Genomic DNA, 12,360 nt, shown 5'->3' with positions numbered 1-12,360 from the left:
AATTGTGGGCACAGTGTTCTCTGGCACTCAGTGGCGATGGCCCCCACTCCTGGTTCATTATAGTGTTGATCACCTCCCAGGATGAGGAGGAGAGACGCAACATGTTCTGTTCAAGGCCCTAGTCACAGAAAGGGAATATATAGGTGGCATTTATTTTTTATGCTCTCATGGAAGAATTGATAATAAAACCAAGTTTCAAAATGAAAAAACAAATTTAAATATTGTACTTTGTTTGCTTGACACATTTATGTAATTGCTTTTGTCTGGATTCTCATTTAAGTGAAATACAGCATTCTTAGAACACAATAAGCAAAAATATATTCTGTCTCTTGATTCAAGGAAGTAATGCATATTGACATCATTGAAAAAGCAGCAATTCTCTCTGAGAGGCGAGCATTTAGTAGGGTTTTAAAGACACTTGAGAACTGTTATATAAGGTGATGAATTGAGCATAGCATGTAAAATTATATTTAAGCAAGGAAAAGATCTCTGGTGTTTTAATATTCAGCTTGATTGCTTACTCTTGGGTTCTGTTTCCCACTGTGTGACGTGAGCTGTCAGAAAACCTTAAGAATTTTCTTTGCATCATTCTGCCATGCAGTTTGTGTGCATGTCTCATGTACCTTGTGGCAGCCGCTGGTTTTGTTCATCAAACGGTGGGTTGTGGGATGCTCTTCTGCAGTTTTCCTCTAATTAAAGAGGTTAAATTTCTGTTTCCTCAGCCGTTAGTTCCTTTTCACAGCTTCCTAAGCTCTTCAAAATTAGCACCATATTCCTTTTAGATTAAAAACAAAAACAAAAACAAAAACAAAAACAAAAAAAAACCTGTTTACTGTCTTTACTGCTGTGATCTTGTCTAGAGGCAAATCTAAACAAACTGATTGAGAGGGGTGTTTGGTGGCTGGTGTTCTCTTTGACTAAAGAGGTTTACCTGTACTGTGGTACAATCTGCTTACTTAAAAGGCGGGGCTTGAATTAAAACACAGCCAGATAGAAGGCCAGACTCTAATTAAATGAGTGATTATCAGATCAATGACTGAAGAGCGGAGAGGAGTCAGGTGTTGCCTTTCCCAGGCTGTTGAATAGCTGATGTTCCAGATTGCCCTACAGTGTTGTGTTAGCTCATCCAGGAGGGATGCTTTTCAGTCTTGGGTACATCTCAATCTTTAAAATGTTGAATCAGGTCACACTTGTGTGTGTCTCCCTAACCTGCTCCTGAGGAGAGAAATGCAAACAGGGTCTTATTTTCTGGCTACTGACTTGCATGCTGAGACAAAAGGGCCATCTGCAAACTGAATATAGTGGAGTCCTTAAAATAAAAACTATTCACATTTGATGGTGTGGTCGTTTTAATAAAATGTTCAAGCAGCAAGTTCCTTTTCATTTATAATCTGAGACACTTTTCCAAGTCACTTCCCCGGGGGTAAAAATGCATGTTTTCTCCTCATAGTGAGACACATCTTCTGCTTAGAGTCTAGAAAGCTCTAAGGAAGATTTATGCCATCTGTGCAGCTGGCATTTTTATAGTAAAATTTTTACTTTGCTCCAAATTTAAGTTATCTTGTGACAAACTTTCTTGGAAGAGGCATTCACTATTATGTGATAGGAAGTATGCTTCTCTGTTGAAAAGGAGATAATATATCAGGTAACTTACTGAGGTATTTTCTCAAAGTTTAATATCTTTAGGAATACAGTGCCTCAATACAACATAAAATATTTTGTAAATAATATAATGAATTCATTTTATAATTTAAATGATGCTAATAAATAAACCAGTACTTTAAAAATTTAACTAATTTAGAATCAACCCTGGTTGAAAATAAAGCCTTAAGCTGTTATTATAGAAGACTTTAAATCCTTTACATCTAAGAGGTGACAGAATCATGGGGGGTTATATTGACAAGGAGAGAGATGTTCAAACTGTTGAGTGCTTTAGGTAGTATAGAATCACAATATCTTAGCATATTTAAATACTTGGCTTATTTTAAAATGATTAATCAAAGGCTGAATTGCCTTTATGAATAAAACGCTTTAACTAGTTTCCACAAATAATCCTAGGCCTTTTATTGAAATGCCTACAAAATTCAGTCCTCATTCAGCTATTTTTTGAGCACCTGCTATGGCCTAGGCACTATGCTAGGTGTTGGGAAATAAATCATACACACAACAATTCTTTAGTGTAATTCCTATTTTACCTGTTTCAAAGTAAAAGAGAAAGAAAAATCGCTAACTCTCCCTTGAATCTGATTTTAATTTTATTTAAATCAGTTAATCGACAAGAAACACCTGTGTCATTTAATAAACCTGGTAGAGCAAAGAGGACTGAAGGCCTAAAGGCTGAGGAAATCCGCAAGCAGAATTTGTACAGCCTGCGGGACCTCTGCTGGGGACTGAGGAAAGTTCTTCACCTTTCCTCACAGCTTCTTCCAGCATTATGCATCGGAGGATATTTTCCCCAACAGTGTGAACTTTCAGTGGCTGCAGACTGCAGGGAGCCCTTTGTAGAGTAAGTTCTCTTGCTTATTACATGCAAAGCAAACTGCCACAGCAGTCCCAGGATTAACATTTTTGTTGTGTTGAAATTTGGAAGTAAAACAGAGTGAAATTTTTTTAAATCTCCTTTTTCTTTTTCTTGTTCCCCCCCATAGCCCTATCTATTTAATCTTTGACCATTTTCACATGTAGAAACTTTTAGAACTGTCTGCTTTTCCATGGCTGCAGAAAAATTATATTTTAATATATAAAAATAATAATTAACTGGCAATTTGATAATTTTGCAGATGTGCAGAACTCAGCTTTTTTTTTTTTTCTTTAAGCCAATGAATGAGAGATTATAAAATGGTGCACTTTTGAATTTTCTATATAAGGGCTGTCTGCGCTGGACTCAGAATTTGCTTACTTACTAAACACTTAAATTTTACATTGGAATGTGAGTTTTTGCATATATTTTGATTTCAGTTGGGAATAGGGGAAAGATACATGATCTGATAAAGTTTCTCAAAAGTTAAGTGAAGATTTGGTTCAACAGAGTTTTGATTCTTAACAGGATATAAAATTAAAATTTTTTTTTCCATTGAAAAAACAAGGAACCACTTTTTAAAATTCAGAGATGCATAGACAGTAATTTGTTTCTTAAGTAGAGAAGAAAATAATTACTTGATCAGGTGAATTAATAGCAAGTAGTGGTAAGTCTGTATGTCAGGCATGCAGACAGAGCTATCTTTGAGCATCCAAACCGAAAATACAGAAAAGCAGGACAGCTTTCTGTTGTGTTTATTGTGTTAAAGCAATGTAGCTGCTAATAATAGAGTTTTAAAGTCTGCAGTAGTTTTGAATCTTATTTCTTCCACATTTTTCAAAAGTACAACGTTATAACTTCAGTTATTGTAGGCAGTGATTCTCATTTGGCAAGGTCATGTCCTTTCTAGGGTTGGGTAGTTCTGTTAGAATCTTTGGGCAGGAAGGTGCATAGTTTGCAAAGGTCTTCCCATGCTCCATGGTAAGAGGGATGGGTTTTCTCTCACTGTGTTCCATGGTAAGAGAAAAATTAGTTAACATTAATGTAAACACAATAGCATAATCAAACCAGAAAATTTATCATTATATGGAAGTAAGTGTGTTCATAACAGGAATGAGAAATGCTGTACTCTAGGGAAACCTGGTTCAAAAAGAGGGTTTTAGTCATCAACGTTGGCATTTCTAAGGGTTGGGAGCAAGCAACTCTTGGAACACCTGAAGAATGACAAGTAATGTTTCTCTTCCCTTGTAGGTGATTATACTGCTGTTTTGAGTTTTCGAGCTTCCCTATGTAACTGTGCCAGTGATTGTCACTTCTTTAATTTTTTCAGTACCTATTGTTAAACAGACTTGGGAGAGCCAGGCAAGTCTTATTGAATACTACAGTGACTATGCAGAAAGTTCCATCCCTACTGTGGATTTGGGAATTCCTAACACAGATAGAGGTGAGTCCATAATTCCTGCTACTGTCCTTATTAAACATCCCCATTCTGTAAATATAGTAAATTAGGTTAGGATAAAAGTGAAATATTTTATAAATGCTATAATTTTTGCCTCATATTAGTTTTTTCCTTCTTTCCTCACAGATACAGATTGATTCTTTGAAACTGAGGGCTTTATAGTACAAAGTGTTGCAAGTTTTTAGTAGGTTATATCCTATAATTGAGCACATGATGGTTACAATAGAGTTTAACAATAGATTTTTCATAACTTCATAATTCTTTGTGGCCATAATGGGGTGTTTAAAGTTAATTTATTGTATTTGCACACAAAGCTTCTCTCCTTGTCAGTGTTACAGTCTAGTTCACATGTTATAGTACCTGTGAGTACCGCCTAACCACATTCTACACCAGTTATATGTACAATAAACTCTGTTCTATATGTTAAGATTTTAATTAGTATATTGTTGGAAATAAACCTGCTTTTCTCTTCAAATTACAGGGTTTCTGATTAAAAATACTTTTTAGGACTTATAGAGTGGAATGGTAGACATTGGAGACTCAAAAAGGTGGGAGAGCAGAAGAAGATGAAGGATGAGAAATTACCCACTGGGTACGATAGACACTCTTTGAGTGATGGCTTCACCAAAAGCCCAGACTTCACCACTGTGCAATATCTCCATCTTAAAAAACTGCACTTATACCCCTTAAATCTATAAACATTTAAAAAAATTATTTCAAAAAATGGAAGTATAAATTTGGCCACCTCATCTTCAGATACTCTTTATTCGTCTAAAGTTTTATTCAGTATTCTTGCCACCCTTTTTTCTTGAGTGTTTTTGTTCCCCATGTCCTACGAGTAAAATAGGAGTAGCAAACTGATTTTCTTGTTCTGTACGGTAATGTATCTTGATTACTTTATGTGTCATCCATAATTTCTTCATTAATATAGTACAATGCAGAATCAGATATATGCCATTTCTGTAATTACCGATTCTTCCTACAAGGTTAAGTGTGTTACTGAGTCTGTCTGTTGCTGTTTGATTTGAAAAAACTATTTTAGGTCGGGTTTAATAATCATGTGTTTACTTATGCATTCCTTATTTGATTTCTTCATTTCTAGTCTGACCTTATTATTGTCTATATTTATATTTATTCTAAAAGGAATTTGAGATGGCTTTCAAACATACATATTGTAAAGGTTAAAAATGAATAAAGAGATCAAGAGTAAAGAAAATAAAGGTTAAATTGAGTGGTTTAAAGTCATTAATATAAGTTAATATTAATTTGTTCTCTACTGTGTCACCAAATACTTGATTAAAATGAGGGACATATTCCTGTTTATCAGTTTGACTACTCTTCCCGAGTATTTTATTTTGGTACTAGCAAAGTTTTGGTCCCGTAAAGCATTGTAATTTATCTGTTGGTGTCTGAAGGACAGTTACTCTGTCTTACTCAACACTATATCATTAGTGCATATCTTAGTACCTGCCACAGTAACTGGCATGCTAGAAACTTAGTGGTAGTAAATATTTACAAAATAAATAAATGAAGGCATAAGCTTCCACCTTTGTACTGTGGCTTCCCTGTGGCAGTGTTGCTTGGGCTTCTAACAGCTCCTTCAGAATAAGCATATCTGAGAAAAGATGGTGGGCATCTGTCATTGCTGTGAGTCTTAAAACTTTCTTGCTTGGACTGAAGATACTAATTCCATCTCTGTCTCAAAGTATCTGTTTGACTGTGTAATTCCACTAATCTCTCTAGGTCTCCATTTCCTCACATGTGAAATGAACGGCTTGGATTTGATTATCTCTAAAGTTCATACTGGTTCAATGTGCCTATGAAAATTAGAGAAGGCTATTTTTTAAATTTTTGAACTTTTAAGGTGCATGTTGACATGTAAGCTCTTACAACACCTGAAAACTAAAAAGAAATTAATGAGTTCTATATATATTGTAGAAAATAATACATTGCAAGTTTTCTTCTTGACTTTTCCAGGTCATTGTGGAAAGACATTTGCCATTTTGGAAAGATTTCTGAATCGTAGCCAGGACAGAACAGCATGGTTAGTCATTGTGGATGATGATACGTTAATAAGGTAAGGAGTCATTCTTATCCTAAATGGCTTTATATTATATGTATATTCATACTCAAAAACTAGATGAGTACATTTTCTGGCCAAGATGAAGTAACAGGGATGGGGTTTACTCTTTTAGCTGAACCAACCCTCTAAAAAAACAAAATATAGAAAACGAAGGTTCTTATGACAGTGAGTATTAGGTGCAAAGGAAAATGATCCAAAAAAAACATGAAGCAAATGAGGTGAGTTCTGTGACTGCCACCGCTGACCACCTTAAGAGAGTTCAAAGCACTGCATAGGGAGGAAGCACCAGGTGGAACCTGACAGACTCTTTTGGTTGAAAAGATGGAGCTGGGAGTCTCAGGAGACCAAGGCTGTTAGAGTTTGCCGGACAGAGTACCAGAGAGCAGAGAGCTGTACAGGAGGGGAACCCTGGAGATATGTGGAGAGTCCCCTTAAATATTCAGTAGAATATTGATCAGTGCATATGTTTGAGGAAACTACTCAGTGCTAGGGAAAGACCAGCCAGACTAGAGGGAATGGTACCTGACACTCACATAGGCCTGGGTATAGTACCCATTCCCACTAACCAGGCTGGAAAACCCCTTATTCACAAGGTATTGTCTTGCCTCAACAACGGGGATAGTTAATAGTTAACCATAGACTAAGCACTTTTCTAGTCCTGCCTAACATACCTGAAAAGCCAGATGCAAGAAAATGAAACTGGTTCCAAGTAATAACCTATGTCTGAGAACATAGAAATACAAAAATAACTAGCATCTGATAAAGTAAAATTCATATGTCTACCATCCAATCAAAAGTTGCCAGGCATATAAAGCAGCAGGAAAAGAAAGAAGTGAATAAAATTAGCTTATTGAAGTGGTATCAGAATTTATACAAGGTTAGAATTAGAAGTTAACAAGCTGTTACTATTAAATAGTTATTTTACCTCTATTCCATATGTTCAAAAAAGAGACATGGAATGTCTCTTAGTCTTAAATAAGTTGAAATCATACCTCTAGAGATGAAAACTATGTTTTCTGAGTTTAAAAAACCCACTGGATGGGTTTAATAGTAAATTAGACATTTCAGAAGAAAATATCAGTGAACTTGAAGACATTGCAGTAATAACTATCCAAAGTGAAACACAAAGATAAAAAATAATTTTAGAAAATTTAACAGCATTACTGAGCTGTGAGACAATTTCAATTGGCCTTGAATATATGCAATTGAAATCTCCAAAGAGAAGGGGCACATAAATATTTAAATATTTTTCAAATTTAATGAAAACTGTAAACCCGCAGATCCAAGAGTCTCAATAAACTCCAGGCACACCATGAGCACAAAAGTAGAGAACAGCCACCTCCAGGAATGCCATAATGGACACTTAGGACAGTACCCACTGCCCTGCTCTGGGCAGCTATGGAACTGAGGACTCGCATACTCAACCCATTGCAGCTACCAGCAACACCAACATGGACCTCTTGGGTCTCAGTAGGTTGGTCCACCACCATTACTGCCATCACTCACATCAAGAGGATTGAGAACTTTTCCACATACCTGGACCACTGCTCTCATTACTAGCTTCTAAGCAATTCACCTGGAGGCCCAAGAATCAGCCTTTCTGGATCTTCTAACACTGCAGCCAGCATAAGTTGCTCTATGGCCTAAAACCAGGCATATTCACCCTGCTGCTGCCACCTCTGGGGCCCAAAGACTGACTCATTTGGCATCCAAATCCCCAACCTAACTTCACAACTTCAACGAATCACCATACCCTAAGCCACTGAGGAAATTACACATACCACTGACCTTGTGTACTGCTGAAAAAGTCACTGGAAGACCACACTACAACAGCACCAAAAATCAAAGCCAACATAGCCAACAACGTACATTTATCTCCAGGAAAAATATTCTCTCCTACAAAAGCAATTCTTAAAAATTGGAAAAAACAATACTAGATATGCAATGGAAGGAAACAGGAAACAGGAAAAAACAAGAAAATATGATACCACCAAAGGACTACAGCAATTTTCTAGGAACAGATCCCAATCAGAAATAATTTCTTGAAATAACAGATAAAAAATGCAAAATACTGATTTTAAAGAACCTCAATGAGGTACAAGAGAAACCTGAAAACCAATACAAATATGAAAATCAATTCAAGAAATGAATGAGAAATTTACCAGGGAGATTGATATCTTTAAAAAAACCAAACAAATTCTGGAACTGAAAATTCACTGAAGGAAATACAAAATGCATTTGAAAGCTTCAATAATAGACTAGATCAAGCAGAAGGAGGAATTTCAAAACTTGAAGACAGACCTTTGAAATAATCCAGTCAGACAAAAATAAGGAAAAAAAGAATGAAAACAGCCCTCAAGATGTCTTAGACTACACAAAATGACCAAACTTATGAATTGCCAGTATTTTTGAAGGGGAAAAGAGATCAAAAAGTTTAGAAATCCTACTAAAGGAAATAAGTGATGAAAATATCCCAAATCTAGCAAAAGAGTTAGATATTTAAATGCAGGAGATCTGGTGATCTTCACGTAAATACACTGCAAAAAGGACATCACATGGCATATGATATTCAGAATGTTTAAATTCAAGTGAAAGAAAGAATTTTTAAAATTAGCAAGAGCAGAAAGAAACCTTATAGGCCAAAAAGTGTGAGATGGCATTTTGGCCATTGTGCTAAAAAGACAACAAAACAAAACAAAAAAACAGCTAGGAGCCAAGGATTTTATATCCTGCCAGAATAAGCCTTACAGATAAAGGAGAAATAGTCTTTCCCAGACAAGAAAATTTTGAGGGAATTTGTCACCACTAGACTGGCCCTACAGACAGTTCTCAGAGAGCTCTTAAACATGGAAACAAAAGACTGATACTCACCATCACCCAAACACATGAAAACATAAAACTCACAGGTCTTATAAAACAAAGAGAATGGAATCAAATGGAAATGTGACAAAATTTCATCAAACCATGATAACATAAAGACAGAAAAAGAATGAATTTATTCTAGAAGACAGTACAACAGGAACAAAGCTTCACATATCAAAATTAACCTTAAATATAACTGGATTAAATACTTCACCTAAAACATACAGATTGCCAGAATGGATTTTTGTTTGCTTTATCTGGCATTTTCCAATAACATTGGACATTTTTTTTATTACTATCATATTTTAAGTTCTGGGATACATGTGCGGAACATGCAGGTTTGTTACATAGGTTCTCACGTGCCATGGTGGTTTACTGAACCTATCAACCTGTCATCTTCATTAGGTATTCCTCCTAATGCTCTCTCTCCACTAGCTCCCCACCCCCGACAGGCCCCAGTGTGTGATGTTACCCTCCCCGAGTCCACGTGTTCTCATTCTTCAGCTCCCACTTATGAGTGAAAAAATGTGGTGTTTGGTTTCCTGTTCCTGTGTTAGTGTGCTGAGAATGATGGTTTCCAGCTTCAGTCCCTGCAAAGGACATGAACTCATCCTTTTTTATGGCTACTTAGTATTCCATGGTGTATATGTGCCACATTTCCTTTATCCAGTCTATCATTGATCGGCATTTGGGTTGGTTCCAAGTCTTTGCTATTGTGAATCAACTTCAGACTGCTGTGCAGGCAGAGAGAATTTCCAACCAGTGTATCTTAGCTTGCTGGGCTTTTTGCGGATGGTATCCACTGAGCTAGACCTCTAGGCTCCCTGGCTTTAGTCCCCTTTTCAGGGGAGTGAATGATTCTGTCTTGCAAGCTTTCCAGGCACCACTGGGGTATGTTAAAAACAAACAAACAAAACAAAAAAAAACTCCTACAGTAAGCTTGGTGTCTGCCCAAACGGCCACCCAGTTTTGTGCTTGACACCCAGGGCTCTGGTGGTATAGGCACCCAAGGGAATCTCGTGGTCTGTGGATTGTGAAGACTAGGAAAAGTGTAGTATCTGAGCTGGAATGTGCCATCCCTCAAGGCATAGTCCTTCATGGCTTCCCTTGGTTAGGGGAGAGAGTTCACTAAACCCTTGTGCTTCTCAGGGAAGGCAGTGCCCCACCGTGCTTCAGCTCGCCCTCCATGGGGTGCATCCATGGTCTAACCAGTCTCAGTGAGATGAGCCACATACCTCAGTTGGAAGTGCAGAAATCACCCACCTTCTGCATTGATCTTGCTGGAAGTTGCAGACCAGAGCTGTTCCTATTCGGCCATCTTGCCATCCACCTCCTGTTTTGTTTTGTTTTGATAATTATTTTTCATAGTTTGGAGGCTGGAAGCCTGAGATCAGGGTGCCAGCATGGTTGGGTTCTGCTGAGGCCTCTCTTCTGGGTTGTAGACTGCTGACTTCTCATATCCTCAAATGGTGGAAAGAGAGCAAGCTAGTTCTGTGGCCTCTTCTTAGAAGGGCACAAATCTCAATCATGAGGTCTCCATCCTTGTAATCTGATCACCCCCCAAAGGTCCCACCTCTGAATACCTTCATATTAAGGATTAGATTTCAACATATGATAAATTTTGGAGGAAAACAAAATCATTCCAGAACTGCTACTAGTCTTCCCTTAGTATTAAGGGAAGATTATCAAATACTAAGAAAAGGAAAGGTCTGTTTTTCAATAGAATTGATGGAAAAACACTCTAAAATTATGTGACTTTTTTTTAAATCACCATCTGGTTCATCCACAATATGTTTCTTTTTCTTTCTTTTTTATTGTGGTGAAATACACACAGCATAAAATTTACCCTCATAACCATTTTTAAGTGTACAGTTTAGTAGTACTAAATACATTCGTAATGTTGTATAGCCATCTCCATAACTCTTTTCATTTTGTAAAACTGAAACTATATCCATTAAACAATAACTGTATACCCTCCCCCATTTCCTGGCAACCATCATTCTGTTTTCTGCCTGTATGATTTTGACTACCCTAAGTACCTCATATAAATGGAATCACACAGTACTTGTGTTTTTTGTGTGTGTGACTTGCTTATCTCACTTAGCATAATGTCCTCAAAATTCATCCATGTTGTAGCATATTGCAGAATTTCCTTCCTATTTAAGGCTGAACAACATTCCATGGATACAATATGGATATACCATATTTTGCTTATGCAGTCATCTGTTGATGGACACTCCATCAGCATAGGGTTGTGGGTATGTACCCAGAAATTGAATGACTAGGTCATACGGTAATTCTATTTGTAACTTTTGGAGGAACCATCACACTGTTTTTTGCATAGAGGTCATTCCATTTTACCTTCCTACCAGAAATGAACAAGGTTTCCAGTTTTTCCACATCCTTGTTAACCCTGTTATTTTCTGGGTTTGTTTTTTTTTTTAATAGTCGCCATTTTAGTGGGTGTGAGTTTTGATTTGCATTTCCCTTATTAGTTGGTTACGATAAAACTGAGCTATTTTTCCCCTCTGCTCTCCCGCTGCAATAATCATCAACACGGAAGGCAATTTCTGTGACCAAAAGTATGGAGCAGGGAGATTCCTCCTCCCGCCAAGCAATCAGTCACTTCTGCAGTGGACACCAAATGGGTGTCCTCTAATTCAATTCTAACATGGTCTACCTGGACATAGTGCCAGTTCCCACAGGTTGATGGCCCAGTCCCCAAGACTGCCATACGACCCCATACCCCAGACACCAGTCGTAAGTCCAGGCCTCCAGAACTTCTGACTGATGAGCTTCAAGTTGGGGTTCTTAAAACCTGCTCTGTGGGTCATTTAATTTGCTAAGTGGCGCACAGAACTCAAGGAAACACTGTCTCACATTTACCAGCTTATTGTAAAGGATATTACAAAGACATAGATGAAGAGACGTGTAGGGTAAGATACGAGGGAAGAGGTGCAGAGCTTCCGTGCCCTCCAGGAACCTCCACATGTTTAGCCATCCTAAAGCTTTCTGAAGCCTGTTCTCTTGGAATTTATGAAGGCTTCATTATGTAGCCATGATTGATTAAACCACTGGCCACTGGTGATCAGCTTGACTTTTAGCTCCTTTCCCCTCCTAGGAGATTGGGAGGGTGGGACTGAAAGCCCCAATCCTCTAATCATGCCTGCCTCTTTCTGGTGACCAGCCCCATCTTGAAGATGTCGATCAACATTAGCATACAAAAAGATAGCACTTTGGAAGTTCCAAAGATTTTAGGATTGGTATGCCAGGAAATGGGTAATAAAAACCAAATACATATATATTTCATAATATGACTGTCCACCCTTGATCTTCAGATACCTTACATCAAAAGAAACATATAATTCAAAAAGATGTTGCCACACTAGAGTCTCATACCATCATTAATAACTAGTCTAGTCCATTATATTGTTTCCC

General features: G+C 37.4%; 1 protein-coding gene across 6 annotated transcripts in view; it reads left to right on the top strand.

Annotated features, from left to right (window-relative positions):
- Nucleotides 1–12,360, top strand: part of B3GLCT (beta 3-glucosyltransferase) — a 123,230-nt gene that overhangs the window by 56,909 nt on the left and 53,961 nt on the right. For all 6 annotated transcript variants that reach the window (XR_012514448.1, XR_012514449.1, XM_074387886.1 and 3 more), the window contains exons 12-13: nt 3,849–3,962; nt 5,955–6,054. Coding sequence is in view for 4 of the 6 variants with exons in the window: in XM_074387886.1 (XP_074243987.1) it covers nt 3,849–3,962; nt 5,955–6,054 (214 nt within the window). In the remaining 2 variants the exon portion in view is untranslated. The remainder of the gene's footprint in view (nt 1–3,848; nt 3,963–5,954; nt 6,055–12,360) is intronic.

Source organism: Saimiri boliviensis, chromosome 16, assembly GCF_048565385.1.
Source record: "Saimiri boliviensis isolate mSaiBol1 chromosome 16, mSaiBol1.pri, whole genome shotgun sequence".
Classification (NCBI taxonomy): Eukaryota; Metazoa; Chordata; class Mammalia; order Primates; family Cebidae; genus Saimiri; species Saimiri boliviensis.
This window is presented reverse-complemented; position numbering and strand designations above follow the sequence as displayed.